The following is a 16,904-nucleotide window of genomic DNA, read 5'->3' on the forward strand; positions in this document are numbered from 1 at the left end:
TTGGTGTTTCTGGTTGGATTGACTGTAATAATCCTTAATTGGATATTCAACTAATTGTCTAAAATAAGCTTACGTCCGTGAGTTAAGAGGTAGAGTGCCAAGGACTTGAAAAGCTTGAACTCCTAAGACTTACTTGCTGCAGTCCAGTTTAGAGAGAAATTAATGATTTCTGAAAATATTCTTAGCACTTAAGAGCATTGAAATATTATCACATATTCATTAAACATTTGTATGCATAGCACTTTCTGGTAACCCAGATGGATGTAAAACATGTATGTTTTGGTCCTGAGTTTCTTCCTTCTAGGGTAGTCTAGTTAGAGTTCAGAATGACTCAAAAAAGTTGAAATGTAAGACATTAAACCTTTTGAATACAAAATATTATCGATAATATGTGCTTATAAATTTGAAGACTTGTCCTATTTATTTTTTATAAAGTGTGGTGAGTTTTGTTTTCCTTTACCTGTGAACTAGAAATAAAAATACCCTGTAGGGTCATTGTGATGTTTAAATGAGATTGGTTATGTAAAGCCCAGTTATAATATATAAACCTACATATATTCTTTCTAATATATACAATGAGTATTTAGAATTCTAATTTCTAATTGTATACTATTTTTTAAACAAGTAATATGATACATGGTAAAAAAAAAAAAAACATGCAGACAGAGCAAAGTAACTATTCTTCTCACTTCAGACCTGAGGTTCTTCCCTGTGTTCTTCTGTACCAAGAGTATGGTTTTAAATATTTTTCATTGGCCGGGCGCGGTGGCTCAAGCCTGTAATCCCAGCACTTTGGGAGGCCGAGACGGGCGGATCACTAGGTCAGGAGATCGAGACCATCCTGGCGAACACGGTGAAACCCCGTCTCTACTAAAAAATACAAAAAAAAAACTAGCCGGGCGAGGCGGCGGGCGCCTGTAGTCCCAGCTACTCGGGAGGCTGAGGCAGGAGAATGGCGTAAACCCGGGGGGCGGAGCTTGCAGTGAGCTGAGATCCGGCCACTGCACTCCAGCCCGGGCGACAGAGCCAGACTCCGTCTCAAAAAAAAAAAAAAAAAAAATTTCATTAATTATTCTAGTATGTATACACTTACATATACTTATATATTTTTATAACATGTGAGTGGGAACATATTATTCATGTTGCCTTGTATTCTGTGTTTTTCATTTAAAAAAACATTTTTGGTTATCTTCCCGTCAACAAATATAGCTTTAGAATACATTATTTTTTTATTGTTATTGATTGCTGAATATTCTATCGTTTGGATATATAATAACTGGTATTTTTCCCCCAGCACTCCTTTAACGCATTTTTTAAAAACTTTCATCTTCTTAGGATCAACTTACTATCCTGAAGGTCCATTCTCCCAAGAAGAAGGGACAGGAAGACAGACCTGTTTGTAAGAAAGGCTTGGGTATCCCATGAACGAGCCAACAGAAAACCGATTGGGGTGCAGCAGGACTCCAGAGCCAGATGTAAGGCTCAGAAAAGGGCACCACCTGGATGGTACAAGGAGAGGTGATAATGACAGCCACCAAGGAGATTTGGAGCCCATTTTAGAGGCATCCGTTCTAACTTCCCATCATAAAAAAGTAAGTCAAATTGGAAGAATGGTAAACAAAGGAAAAAATCTGGAGGATGTGGCAGAGGGAGGATATGGGGAAAAAAAAAATGTGGGTCCATTGCTGAAGGGAGAATGGCGTGGTAAGAAGGAAACTTGCACATTTGTGTTTTTTTCTTCTGGATAACTTGAAGTCTTATTATTATTATTATTATTATTATTTTTTTTTAAATTATTATTACTATTGAGACAGAGTCTCGCTCTGTCACCCAGGCTGGAGTGCAGTGGCGCGATCTTGGCTTACTACAACCTCCGCCTCCCGGGTTCATGTGATTCTCCTGCCTCAGCCTCCTGAGTAACTGGGTACATGCCACCATGTCAGGCTAATTTTTGTAGCTTTAGTAGAGATGGGGTTTCGCCATCTTGGCCAGGCTGGTCTCGAACTCCTTACCTCAGGTATCCTCCCACCTCGGCCTCCCAAAATGCTGGGATTACAGGCGTGAGCCATCCTGCCTGGCCTCTTGTTCTTAAATTAGCTTAGATATTATTTGATTTTGATTTTATAGTTAATGTCTTTCTGCTGACTCTTTTTTTTTTTTTTTCCCCCTGGAGACAGAGTCTCACTCTGTCACCAGGCTGGAGTGCAGTGGCGCGATCTCGGCTCACTGCAATCTCTACCTCCCAGGTTGAAGCGATTCTCCTGCCTCAGCCTCCCGAGTAGCTGGGATTACAGGCACCCACCACCATGCCCGGCTAATTTTTTGTATTTTTAGTAGAGACGGGGTTTCACCATGTTGGCCAGAATGGTCTCGATCTCAACCTCCTTATCCACCTGCCTCGACCTCCCAAAGTGCTGGGATTACAGGCGTGAACCACTGCGCCCGGCCTCTGCTGACTCTTAAAAGCATACTTACCCTGCTTTATCTTGTTGAAGGGAGAGGGCGTGTTCTATGGGTACCATATAATCTTTCGAATTTAACCATACTCTTTAGTTATGACGTTATCCGTTATTTTTGGAGAAATTCGAATTGCGTGTTGGAGCTACTTTTCCAGAAATTGTTTACCTCCAGTGTACACCTTGGGAGTCAGTAGAACTTCTGAAAGCTGAAGCAGATTTTACTCTTTCATTTCCTAGAGAAAAGAGCAACCTTTAGGCAGCCATACCCATAGAGCAGAAGTATCAGAAAGTCACAGTGACAGACGCTTTGCTATGTGCTTTGGAATTTCCAAATTATACAGCATGTGTTTAATGTTTTGTTACTAATACAGTGTTTCTCAAACTGTGGGTTGTACCTGTTAGTGGGTTTTGAAATTAATTGTATTATAAAGTGTTAAAAATTTTTTTTAAAGATCAAAATAGAATAAAAGCATTGAAGTGTGTATATAGTAATACACATTTAAATTGTTATTTTAGTTATTTTAGTTTTAGTTATGTATATAAATAGGAATAATATATGAAATACATTTCTTACTATGGGTTGTGGTTAACATTTTGAAAGCCTCTACTTAGAACAGCAGCTTGGGGAAGAGTGTTTCGAGGTAGAGGAAACAAGCTAGTGCCGAGGTCCGAAGGTGGGAATATGCTTATCTTCCTTGCCTTACCCCCTGCCTCCTACCATCACCTGCGCCTGCTTGTATCATCTTTCTCTTCTTTCATCTTCTCCTTTATTTTATTTTAATTTATTATTATTTTGAGATGGAGTCTCACTCTATCGCCCAGGCTGGAGTGCAGTGATGCCATCTCGGCTCACTGCAACCTCCGCCTCCCACGTTCACGTGATTCCCGTGTCTCAGCCTTCCGAGTAGCTGGGACTACAGACCTGCGCAACCACGTCCGACTGATTTTTGTATTTTAAGTAGAGATGGGGTTTCACCATGTTGGCCAGGCTGCTCTTGAACTCCTGATCTCAAGTGATCCGCCCACCTTGGCCCCACAAAGTGCTGGGATTACAGGCATGAGCCACTGTGCCCGGCCTTCTTTTTATTGTTTTGTTTTTTCTTTTCTTTTTTTTTTTTTAAAGGAGCCAGTATAGTTAGAGCATGAGGAACTAGAGGGACGAGTGAAATGAGATGAGGTCAGTGGACCAGTCAGAGAACAGGTTATACAGGTTTATTGAAGGAATTTAAATTGTATTTGAATAAAATTGCCTGGCAAGTGGGCAGCTTTTGGGGTGTTTAAACATGGAGACATTTGTGTTTTTAAAAATATCACTGTGGTTGTGGAATGGATTATTTGAAGACAGAATAGAAGAGGGACCCAGGTGTTAGAATATAGATGAGAGATGATGTCACTTGAAACAGCATGGTGGGAGCAGCAGAAATGGAGGGAAATGGCTAGATTCTGGGTATATTTTGTGGGCCGAATCAACAAGACCTCCTGATGGATTAGCCGTAGAGTGAGGAAAATAGAGGAATCAAGGCTGATTCTCTGAGCTGAACTGAAATGGTAAAGCAAGAGGGAGAAGCGGGTTTAAAGTAGGGAAATCAAGAGCGGTGTTTTGGAAATGTGAGATTCGAGATTCTTATTAGATATCTTAGAAGAGATTGAGGAGGCAGTAACTGTATCACTATAAGATTTTTATGTACCACTGTTTCTTAACTATTTTTAAAACTGATACTGTTATTACGGGATCTAAGGAATTTTCAAGCTTGAAAGAATTTCAGGCTAGCCGATTTGAGATTTATAATGTCAATAAAATTCTGTTTATCATTCCACATTATTTTTAATTACGTACAAAGATCTAACATGTCACCCAGGGACCATTTCACCCACTGCTCTGTTTGGTCGCCAGTCTTTTGTCTCTCTTTTCGGCAATGGTTAGGCGGATATCCTTTCCTCAGGGAAGAGAAATCCGTGGTTTGTTGCCCTTGCCAATAACAAAAATGTTGGAAAGTTTAGTGGCAAAGCCATTGGCATCTTTCATGTGAACCACATCAAAAGATCCAGGGTGCCTTTCTCTGTTGGTCATCACACCAGTTCTTCCCAGGTTAGCACCTACAGTCACCATACACAGGTTACCAGTGTCAGACTTGATGAAATCGGTAATCTTGCCAGTCTCCAAATCAATCTGAATGGTATCCTTCACCTTGATGAGGGAATCAGGGTAGCAGATGGTGCCGAGCATCATGAGTCACCAGATGAGGGATTCCTTTTGTGCCCACAAAGATTTTTCTCACTTTGTATTTGGCCTCCTCAGGTGTAATAGGATGTACAGCAAAGCGACCCTTGGTGTCATAGATCAGACGGAAATTCTCTCCCGTCTTGTCAATGCTGATGACATCCATGAATCCAGCAGGGTAGGTTATATCAGTTCAGACCTTGCCATCTATCTTAATGAACCTCTGCATGTAATCTTCTTTACTTCATCTCCTGTCAGGGCATACTTAAGTCTGTTCCTTAGGAAGATGATGGGAGTAACTCTCTCAGCTTGTGGGGACTAGTGGATGGACGAGGAGCAAACTCATCGGTCAGTTTATCCAGCATCTAATGCTTTGGAGCTGCTGCCCACTTCCGATGCTTCTCGGGACCATGCGCCATGGCTGCTTAGGCAAGGAAAGCAAAATATATTTTTAGAGTCCAGAACTTGCCCACCCAATCACTTTTGTGTCAGATTTACATTAATTGATTTTTCTGTGTGTTGTAATACTATATATTTTTGTTTACTGTCTTCACTGGTTGGAGTGTTATCTTCTGTAGATAATATTTGTGTTTGAATTTCACTAATAAGTAATCAGGTGGATGGGATTTTTCCCATCCTTATGAATGAACTCATTTATTGCCCTGAAAGCCTCTATTTGATTTTCGTTTAATCTTGAGCTAATGCAGAAGTTAGCAGTATGAACAAAAGAACCATTTTTTCTTTCATTTGTTTTAATAGATTTTTATATGAGGAGCCAAGGAATGAAAGGATCCATAGGTTGTGGAATATTAGAGCTGAAAAGGCCCTCCAGAGTCATCTTGTTTGCCTTCCTCAATTTACCAGTGAGGAAATTGTGTTTTTATTCCTAATGAAAATTTGTCTTGTGTGTGTTCTCTTTGGAGTTGAAGTTCCTTGCTGAAAAAGAGAATCTATATGCAGTACTGTCCCTTGCTGCCAATTTCATGGTTAATGTATAGTGCACATGGGAGCTAGAAAAGAAAGGGGATAGAGTTACAGAGAACTGCAGTTTTGAGACTGAAATAAAAGGCAAAATATTAGTATCTTAGTGATTTGAGGAGTTCTATGTACTGATTTTTTGTTTGTGTTTGGAGAAAGGACTCGTTTCTTAAAATTTTCGGTTTTGAAGTTGAAACATCTGAACTGTAGACTGCAGCCTTCTCAATAATTCTAGTAATACTTTAATTGTATCACTTTCATAGACATTATCTCATTTGCTTCTCAAAACTGTGCTCTGAAATAGAAAGAGCAGATATGATTTCTTTTTGAAAGTGGACGAAAATAGGATTTAGAAAGGTTAGTAATTTGCCCAAGGTAACGTGACAAAATGAGAGCATGTGCTGAGTCTTCTGACTGCGCTTTCTGCTGAACAAAGCTGCCTTTATGAGAATTGGCACCAGATTGACTTAATGTTTCTGAATTCCAAACTCAGTCCCTGAGTGTTTATATTGAACCTAGAGATTAGATTCAGTAGTTGGTCTTGTTTTTTGACAGAAGTTGTTGCAGACCTCATTTTCTGTTAGGCCAGGGTAATTTTGCATCTCAGATGCATTCTAACTTTGTAATGGGTTTTCTGTTTATTTGGAAAGCAAATAAAACGAATATATCATAGTATAGTCGTTCACATTCCTAACAATTTTGCATCATTTTCTTTGTTTTTTCCCCTTTTTTAGAAGATGCAGATCTTAACTAAATTTCTTAGGCTTCATTTAAAACATGATGGCAGCCCTTACGCTGTCTTAAGTTGTGGAGATTGGCATTCACATGCCAATCGTGAATAAGGATAAAAGCAAAATAGGAAAAGCACCAGGGGTGTCTCGTTTTTTATTAAGTGTAATTCTGAATTTATAAAGTAAGATTTAAGGTAATTATGTGCATTACAGACTGGTATCTTTTTGTACAAGTCTTTATTTACTGCCAAGTTTCTTTAAATCAATAAACCTATTAGGAGTGCCCACCTGATCACATATTGCCCTTTATAGAAAAGTACAAACGCCAGGATTTTATTCCAGGCCTGCTGAATCAGAATCTTTGGATCCTGGGTATATTTTTTTTGCTTCACAACTAAGATGCTCACTACTGTTTAAAAACCTCCTTTCTGGCCAGGCGCAGTGGCTCACACCTGTAATGCCAGCAATTTGGGAGGCCGAGGCAGGCAGATCACGAGGTCAGGAGTTTGAGACCAGCGTGTCCATCATGGTGAAACCCTGTTTCTACTAAAAATACAAAAATTAGCTGGGTATGATGGCAGGCACCTGTAATCCCAGCTACTCGGGAGGCTGAGGTAGGAGAATCGCTTGAACCTGGGAGGTGGAGGTTGCAGTGAACCGAGATCGCACTGCTGCACTCCAGCCTGGGTGACAGGGTAAAACTCTGTCTCAGGGAAAACAAAACAAAACAAAACACCTCCTTCTGGTAGGAGATAGTTAAGGGAAAAAAAATAAAAATAATAATAATAAAAAACAGAAAAACAACCAAACCAGTCTCTATTTTTTATACTTACTTATTTTAAATAAGTATTTTATTTAAAATAGTTAATGTATTAAAAACTTCTTAGCAACATGCTTTACAAAGAAATCTCAACACATTCTCTGAGGATTATTAGGAAAATGAAGTTAGATTTATTTACTGTTTGTTAAAGGAGAATATCACATTTACTCACAGTTGACTCTTAAAAATTTTTTTGAGATAAATTTTACATACCATAAAATTAACCCATTTAAAGTATACAATTCAATGGTTTTATTAGTCACAGGGTTGTACAACCATCACTTCAATCTAACTTTATGACATTTTCATCATCCCCTAAAGAAAAACTTTATCCCATTTGCCATCACTTCCCATCTCTACCCCCAACCCTAGGCAACCTCTGGTCTACTCTCTGTTTCTATGGCTTTGTCTATTCTGGACTTTTTAATAAATGGAATTGTAAGACATGTGGTGTTTTGTATCTAGCTTCTTTTACTTAGCATAATGTTTTTAAGTTTCATCAATATTGTAGTATGTACCAATACTTCATTCCTTTTTATGACTGAATAATATTCCATTGTATGGATATACAGAGGTCCTTTCTTATTTGTGGTTTCACATTCTCTGGTTTCAGTTACCCCTGGGTCAACCGAGATCTGAAAATATTAAATGAAAAATTCAGAAATAATTTATAAGTTTTAAACTTTGTGCTGATCTGAGTGGTGTGATGAAGTCTCACACCTTCCTTGCCCTGTCCTGTCTTACCCAGGAAATGAATCATCCCTTTGTCCAGCATATCCACGCTGCAGATGGCTGCCTACTTACTTAGTAGCCATCTTGTTATAAGGTCACAGATCACAAGAAGCCTGAGTACAGTACGCTAAGATATTTTGAGTGAGAGAGCATATTCACATAACTTTTTTTTTTACAGTATATTGTTAAAATTGTTCTATTTTATTATTGGTTATTGTTAATCTCTTACTATACCTCATTTATAAATTAAACATTGTTATAGGTATGTATGTATAGGAAAAAACACAGCATATATAGGGTCCAGCGCTATCCATGATTTCAGGCATCCTCTGGGGTTCTTAGAACATATTTCCTGTGGATGGGGAAGCTACTGTACTATAGTTTATCTATCCAATAATGATTGATGGACACTTGGATTGTTTACACTTTTCGACTGTTGCGAATAATGTTGCTGTATCATTCATGTAAAAGCTTTTGTATGGATTTGTTTTCATTTCTGTTGGGTATATACTCAGGAGGGATTTTTCTGGATTATATGTTAACTCTGTGTTTAATATTTTGAGTGGGCCGGGCGCGGTGGCTCAAGCCTGTAATCCCAGCACTTTGGGAGGCCGAGACGGGCGGATCACAAGGTCAGGAGATTGAGACCATCCTGGCTAACATGGTGAAACCCTGTCTCTACTAAAAATACAAAAAACTAGCCGGGCGAGGTGGCGGGCGCCTGTAGTCCCAGCTACTCCGGAGGCTGAGGCAGGAGAATGGTGTGAACCCGGGAAGCGGAGCTTGCAGTGAGCTGAGACCCGGCCACTGCACTCCAGCCTGGGCGACAGAGCGAGACTCCGTCTCAAAAAAAAAAAAAAAAAAAAAAATATTTTGAGTGTTTTTCATAGCAGCTGCACCAGTTTATATTCCCACTAACAATGTGTGGGGGTTCCACTTTCTCCACACCCACACTAACTATTGTTACTATATTTTGAATATAAATGTCCTAGTGGGCGTGAAATGGTATTTCCTCGTAGTCAGTTAACTCTTGAGCTTTTATCAAGAGACCTGCCTAGGTTAGCTTTGCTCAGGATTTTGAATATTAACCTCTTTGAGGAATTTGGAAATAGAATCTAAATTCAAACTTACTATAAAACTCAAGTTGTGTCAATTTAACTTCAAATGGTCTTCTCATTGTCTGTTCTGCCATTACTTCAAGCCACCACCATCTTCCATCTGGAATACACCTGTCAGGACTTCTGTTTTGTTTCTTGTACTGTCCAATATATCCTTCACACAGTTCCTAGAGAGAGCTCTTAAAAATGCAAAGTTTATTATGCCATTCCCATTTAAGAAATTCATTTGTTTCCCACTGTACTTTTGGTAAAATCCCAAATCCTTTCTATAACCTGTAGGATCCTGGGTGATCTCACTGCTACCCTATCTGTCCAACTTCATTTCAGGACATTCCTCTCCATGTTCATTGAGCAGCAACCATATTGGCCTTATTTCAGTTTCTTAAACAGGCTGGGCTCTTTGCAGCCTCAGAGCCTTCAAACATGGCTCTTTCCTCTGCCCGGAGTGTTCTTACACCCACACCTCTGCCTAACTGCCGCTCCTCCTTCAGTATTCAGGTTAAGTTCTCTACCCCCACTTCATTCTGTATCAGGTTTCCCATTGTTATCTTTAATCACCTTTTATTTTCTGTTACAGTGCGTATCATGACATATATTTGTGTGACTTATATATTTATGTTTATAAACTTATAGATACAACATATTTTATAAAGATTTTTAATTATTTAGTAATTGTTTTTGCTTGTAGACTCTTCAGTTCCATGGTGGTAAGAATCTTTTTGTTTTCCCCTGGTATCCTCAGAGTCTAACCTGATCTTTGAGTGGCATATAACAAACAGTTGTTGAATGAATTTATCAACAACAAATGTAAAGTTCTGTGTCTAAGTGGTTTCAAGTAGTTTCTTTAAAGAGATGTATAAAAGGAGCACATGGGGAGGTATACTATTTAGATGCTTAGGGAAGCTTAACTATTCTACTTCTTTAATTTTTGAGAGAATAAATGCATTCTTATCAGGAGAATAATGATAGTTCACTTTTATTGATCTTTTACAATGGATGAAGCAATTTTTGAGCTCTTTTGAATATATTATTCATTCCTACAGTGGCCTTATGGAATAGATATTATTAGAATCTGTTTTACAGATGAGGAAACTGAGGTTTCATGTGAATGTATGTGTATTGTACACCGGGACTCTTGTCCAGGGGGATGATATACTTTTTCTCTTCAGAGGGGCAGGATTTTCTTTTCATTGGTATTGTAAAAAGTGCGATATGGCAATTTCAATGGTTATTTGCCTTTAATACATTTTAAAGTACATTATTTCCATAGATGATCAGACTTGTGGAAAAAGAGACCCTGTGATAGGTGATAGTGATCCATTGTAGTTGTGGAACTGGCTCTCAAGTAACATTGAATAAATAAGTACCTGTGTGTACAGTTAGATTACGCTTACCTGTGCATAGGAATCCCTTCCTTATTTGAGGTGATGGAGAGGTTAGTCTCTTCGATTCCTTATGAAGCAGAATGGATTTTTAGAAAGAGTATTAGAAACTAAATACTTTGAAATTGAAATCTCTGCAGTAGGAATCTGTATTTATCACAAGCTCCCCTATGTGATTGTGAGACACACTTAAAGATTGAGAGCCAATGATCACAATTTTCTTTTCATAATACATATATGTAAGTTCCAGACCAGCAGGAATTACATCAGGGTAAAGCTGGGCCTCGAGGAGCTGAGTGTTTCCTCTTTTGTAAATGCAGTATGTAATAGTATGCCTCTTGTCTCACAGGGTTGTAATGAGAATAACTTAGTGCATGTGAAGCAGCGGTAACACTGCCAGGTACAGAGAAGGCACTTAATAAATGTTAGATGTAGCATATCATTGGAGGTGTATATTTGGATCAAAAAGAAAAGACTTCCTCTGTTATATCCAAAGGACAAAGTTAATCTCTCTTTATTTCTTTTTGTTTTTATTAGATTTGTATTTATCTTATAAAAAATAGATTGGTGGTTATCTGTCTCCACTCACTTGAACATGTTTATCCTCTGCATCCAAAGTAGTCCAGGAATGGCTGGACCTGATGGCTCACGCCTGTAATCCTAACAACTTTGAGAGGCTGAGGCAGGCAGATTGCTTGAGCCCAGGAGTTCGAGATCAGACTGGACAACATGGCGAAACCTTATCTCTACAAAGAATACAAAAATTACCCGGGCCTGGTGGCATGTACCTGTAGTCCCCAGCTACTTGGGAGGCTGAGATGGGAGAATCACTTGAGCCCAGGAATTTGAGGCTGCAGTGAGCCATGATTGTGCCACTGCATTCCAACCTTGGCAACAGAGGAAGACCCTGGCTCAAAACAGAAAATTACACAAATGTATATTCCAAGAATATTGTATTTGTGCAGTATTTAAGTAAAGAAATGAATGATTAAACCTGAGTTTTAGTCCTGGCTGTATTGCCAGCCAGATGTGTGACTTTGGCTAATTTTCTTGATTTCTTTGGGTTTCATTTTCCTTACATTAAAATGGAGATGTTTAACTGGGTGATAAACATCTAAGATTTTCTTATCCTCAAAATTTCTGTGGTCCCCGACACTATATTAATACTTTTTTGTAATGGGATAAAAAATGAGTGAGGGTCATAGTTTACTTTTTTCACAAATCATTCCAGTTAAGTATCTTTGCTTAAGCAGCCTTTTTTTTTTTTTTTTTTTTTCTTTTGAGACGGAGTCTCGCTGTGTCTCCCAGGCTGGAGTGCAGTGGCGTGATCTCGGCTCACTGCAAGCTCCGCCTCCCGGGTTCACGCCATTCTCCCGCCTCAGCCTCCCAAGTAGCTGGGACTACAGGCGCCCGCCACCACGCCCGGCTAGTTTTTTTTTTTTTTGTATTTTTAGTAGAGACGGGGTTTCACTGTGTTAGCCAGGATAGTCTCGATCTCCTGACCTCGTGATCCACCCGCCTCGGCCTCCCAAAGTGCTGGGATTACAGGCTTGAGCCACCGCGCCCGGCCTAAGCAGCCCTTTTAATGCCTTCTTTGATAACTTTTATCATGCCTGGTTTTATTAGTGAAGCCATTTCTGTGGACTAGTAAATAATTTTGTAGGAAACAGTTTGGTAAAAGGAAAAAAGCAAGGTTTTGTACTCAGAGTGACCTGAATTTGTATCCCTGATCTCTTCTATATCATTATTTTTCAAACTTCTGCATAGGAGGATCCTTCAAAGAAAAACGACAAAAACCTTATTAAAGCATTACACACATATACACGTAGATATATCATAAGTGGATAGTTTGATAAACTTTTATAAACTAGACACTCCTGAATAACCAGCACTCCTGGAAGTTCCTTATTACCTCCTCATACTAACTGCCTATTCCCACTCCCTCAGAGGGAACCATTACCCTGACTTCTAATGGCATAGATTAATTTTGCTTCTTTTGTACTTTATCTCATTGTAATGATTCCATATATACTCTTGTATCTGGCTTCTTTTGCTCAGTTTCATGTTTGTGAAATTCATCTGTATTTTCTGGGTATAGCTGTAGATTGTTCATTTGTATTGGTCTGTGGTATTTCTTTGTTACTGTACCAATTTTTATTTTATTTATATGAAGGCAATCTGGGTTGTATCTAACTTGGGGCTATTATAAATAGTGTTGCTATGAACATTCCAGTACTTGCTTTTTAGTGAACAAATGTATACACTTCCATTAGCTACATACCTGTGAGTGGAATTACTGGGTTAGGAACATGATCCCATTCTCCCTTCAAACATCAGAAATATTTAACAGACCTCACTACATGATACTCACATTTTAAATATTAGTTTGAAAAAACTACATGATAGAAATTGGCGGCCGGGCGCGGTGGCTCAAGCCTGTAATCCCAGCACTTTGGGAGGCCGAGACGAGCGGATCACAAGGTCAGGAGATCGAGACCATCCTGGCTAACATGGTGAAACCCCGTCTCTACTAAAAATACAAAAAAACTAGCCGGGCGAGGTGGCGGCGCCTGTAGTCCCAGCTACTCGGGAGGCTGAGGCAGGAGAATGGCGTAAACCCGGGAGGCGGAGCTTGCAGTGAGCTGAGATCCGGCCACTGCACTCCAGCCTGGGCGACAGAGCGAGACTCCGTCTCCAAAAAAAAAAAAAAAAAAAAAAAAAAAGAAATTGGCTATGAATTCAGTTCATCTTAAGTGAATTTGTATTGTGTAATTCACGGAGCACCTACATGTATTTTAAAGTAGTTATACCTGCTTTATGAATGAGACATTTATTCAATCTACAGAAAACATTTAATGTGCGTATACACTTGCATAATATTTGAAGTAATTAGCCAAGAAAGGTGGTGGTGTTAGGTTGGGAATTAAGGTACTACTTAGAGCTGTGTACCTTTTCGTGGCTTCTATTTCTTCATTTACCATGCTTGATCTAGATTTCCACTTAATAAAATGGAAATAGAAATATACTCATTTCAGAAACTTGTTATGAAGGTTTGATTAATTTGTAAAAATCACTTAGTACAGTGTCTGGCATGTAGTGTATAATAAATAATAATTGTTACTCTGTCCTTCCTTTATAATAGTACTTGACTACTATAACTGTAGTAAATCCTGATAAACACATCTTGAAGTTATCCACATATCTCAGCCACCCTTGACTTCAGCAACCTTTTCATAAAGGTGATTTCTAAATCTATCATCATAGTGCTGTCTTCTTTTTTTTCCCCTAGACCCTTCAAATGAGAAGTGTTTTCTTCTTTATTAGACTTTTAACCATTTCAAATTGAACTAATGTTAAACTAAGGTTAACTGTCCACTCCCCCACCAGCTTTTCCTTCTATTCTAACTTCCTAATCCTAATTTCTCTTAAATAATGCCAACTTTCTTTCACGTACTCAAACTTGGTTCCTAGACTGTCAAAGTGGCAGGGATCCCAAAAGTCATTTAGTTTAGTAGACACACGGATGCTTTTAATCCTTCTTCAAATGTTTTTAGTTTCTTTACCATGTGTTGGCACTTTGGACTTGAGAAGAGAAGACATAGTTTTTGCCCTTAAGCAGCATGTAGTTTAGTTGGAGAGACAGGTAAACCAGTACATTTGTGGTGAGTGCTGTGTGATTTTATGCACAGATTACTATGGTAGTAACTCCAGCTGCAAATGGATTTAGCTAAGAAAGGACTAAAGGACATTCTAGACAAAGGGAACAGCAGATATGAAGATTCAGAAGCAAGATATAATGTGGTGCCTGTAGGGAATAGTAATAATAATAGCTAATGGTTATTGAGTACACACTGGCACATACTAATGTCTGAACCTGAAAAATGTCCAGCATAGTTGGAATGAAAGGTCAAGGTACAGTGGGGTGGAGGATGTGGTAGTAAGACAAGACAGCTAGGGCCTGAAATCTAGGTCTTTAGCCTCCTGGTCCAGTATTATACCATCATTCAAATTTCTTTTTGAAATTTATATCAGTTTCAAATTTTGTGTAATGCGTAATGTTGAAATGATTAGATCATTGCCTCTAGGCCTCTGACCCTAAAGCCTGGACTCTTAACTATATTTGCTAAAGTGTATAGTTAGGAGGCATTCTGTAAGCTTTTGGACAAAAATATGGAGGCGTTTCAAACCAGGTTGTCCTAATCTTTGTATTTATGGCTCCCCTCTGCCTCCTGCTCCCTTTCTGAGCTTTCAAGATATTAGGTTGAATAAAGAGATCAGCCTTTATGGTTGTCCTACTTTTCCTCTGCTCCAGATTCTTCTTTATAAATTGGGAGATAAGGAACTTTTATTCATTCAACCTTCATATTCTGTTAAACTGGTTTACTTTAACCAAACTCAAGAATGCCACTATATAATAGTTTATTATAAGAAAACTAACTTGTAAATAGACTCTTGTCAGTCACTTCATTTTATTTTCATGGAGAAGTCTGCTTAAGAAATTCAATTAAGATTAGAGGCTGGGCGTGGTGGCTCACCCCTGTAATCCCAACTTCTCGGGAGGCTGAAGCAGGAGAATCGCTGGAACCCTGGAGGCAGAGGTTGCAGTGAGCCGAGAGAGCCGAGACCACGCCATCACACTCCAGCCTGGGGGCACAAGAGCGAGACTTCGTCTCAAAAAAAAAAAAAAAAAAGAATTGCTATTTGAGAATTTTTAAGAAACTGAGTGATTTTAAAGATCTTTTCCATCAAGCTTTGATGGAAGTCAGAGTACATATATTTCTAGGCAGGCCAGAATGAATATTCATGTAGACTACACATTGCAGTTATTCTTTTGGAGAATACTGGGTATATATCCATCAATACTTATTCTTCAGCTATCTTTTTTTATTTTTATTTTTGTGGATAGCTTTGTTTCCACAAACTTCTTTGTTTTCATTTGTTAGTAATATCAGCTTGCTAATGCCCTTGGCACACATTTCCAGTTTCTAAAGTTAAGGCTGGCTTCAACCTGTCAACTTGGAAAAAGACCATAAAAATCACCTGTTGATCAAACTAAGCCAGGTTTATTATATACTTCAGTAAGGGTGAACACTGCCTTAAAGAGTCCTAGAAGTATTTCAGAAAGAAAGTATTGGATATGGATATTTACAGGGTTTTGGGGTCTGGGTTCAGGTAGTTTAAGGAGATTTTACTTGGCCCTGTGCTAAGTTCGTGATAGAATTCTTGGATCAAGTCTTGATAAACAAATACTTATTTGATAAGTGAGCATGTTTGCCCAGTTGAGCAATTTATTATTCTAAGGATCGAATTGTGCAGTCTGTTGTTCAGTTGAATGAGTTTTTGAGAAATTCCTAAAGCTAATGATGAAGTTATTTACTGGTTTGCATTCTTACCTTCCTGGGCAATAATTTCCTAGAACAAATAATAAAGTTATGTTGATATAGGGGCCATAGATCTTAGTCCTCATAATTAAGCTATGTGAATGCAGAAGGTCTCAGTTCTAAATGACATTTATAAAGGCAGACAAATTTTAATCAAAGGTTTACTGTTTCCAGCCCTGGGTACTGTACCATTTCTTGACCTTTTTCGTCTAATTGTGGATGGTAGATAGTATCATGATTGGGAGTCTTTGTGGCACTTTGTGCACTTCCACTAACATTTAAATACATCATTTATGTTTTGCTACTTTCCTAAATGCACCTGAAGCTTTAGTTGAACTAGTAGTCTCTTTTTCTCAACATGATACTTTTGTTTTTCCCACTTGGTTATTTTCCTTTATCTCATCTTTGCAAAATTTTTATTCTTCATGCAGCTTTTCCTGAACCTTATCATTTCTATCTTTGAACTAGCTATACCTTTTTTCCCTATGATAGTTATTTATGTGGCTAATTTAGCACTTTATTAGATTGTAAGTTCATGGAAGATAGAGACTATGTTTTATTCATCTTATTTTTAATCATCTAATAAATATTTGTTAAGCTGAATTACTCTGTTGAATTGAGTTAGGCCAAAACCAATAAATACCCAATAGGTTTGTGAATTATTTTCATATTAGGCTGATCTTAAAGACCTTTTATCTTTATCACTATGGTTCTGTCTTTCCAAAGGTAAAGTGTACTCTGGAAAATTCTCATTTTAGATTGCAGTTTGGACAGATCATCAAAGTCAAGTGTTACTATGTTTTGAAATACAGTCAGCAAAGTTCTCACAGATGGACTTTACTGAAAACAGATGGCGGGAGGGAAGAGCTATTTCAAAATGTCTGTGTGCTCATTTCAAAGCATTGACCTCTACAAATTTAAATATAATAGTTATTCATGGAAAAAGCTGGAGAATTAAGTTTTATGCCTTTATTCTTGGCAGCTTTGGTTTTGTTTAATCTTTCACAATGTCGTGTATCTTGTCATAATTTTGTTGAGGGTATGTGGTAAGGAGTATGACAACAGAAGCAGAACATAGCATG

General features: G+C 38.4%; 1 protein-coding gene across 15 annotated transcripts in view; it reads left to right on the forward strand.

Moving 5' to 3' along the window:
* Positions 1-16,904, forward strand: part of ADIPOR2 (adiponectin receptor 2) — a 102,637-nt gene that overhangs the window by 66,884 nt on the left and 18,849 nt on the right. For 10 of the 15 annotated variants that reach the window (XM_074006066.1, XM_074006067.1, XM_074006064.1 and 7 more), the window contains one exon: positions 1,336-1,592. In XM_074006066.1, coding sequence (XP_073862167.1) covers positions 1,422-1,592 — 171 coding nt within the window. In that variant the 5' untranslated portion in view covers positions 1,336-1,421. Of the gene's footprint in view, positions 1-1,335; positions 1,593-4,758; positions 4,859-16,904 lie in introns of all 15 variants that reach the window. The other 5 variants (XM_074006073.1, XM_074006070.1, XM_074006071.1 and 2 more) reach the window with 1 other exon arrangement.

Source organism: Macaca fascicularis, chromosome 11, assembly GCF_037993035.2.
Source record: "Macaca fascicularis isolate 582-1 chromosome 11, T2T-MFA8v1.1".
NCBI classification, from domain to species: Eukaryota; Metazoa; Chordata; class Mammalia; order Primates; family Cercopithecidae; genus Macaca; species Macaca fascicularis.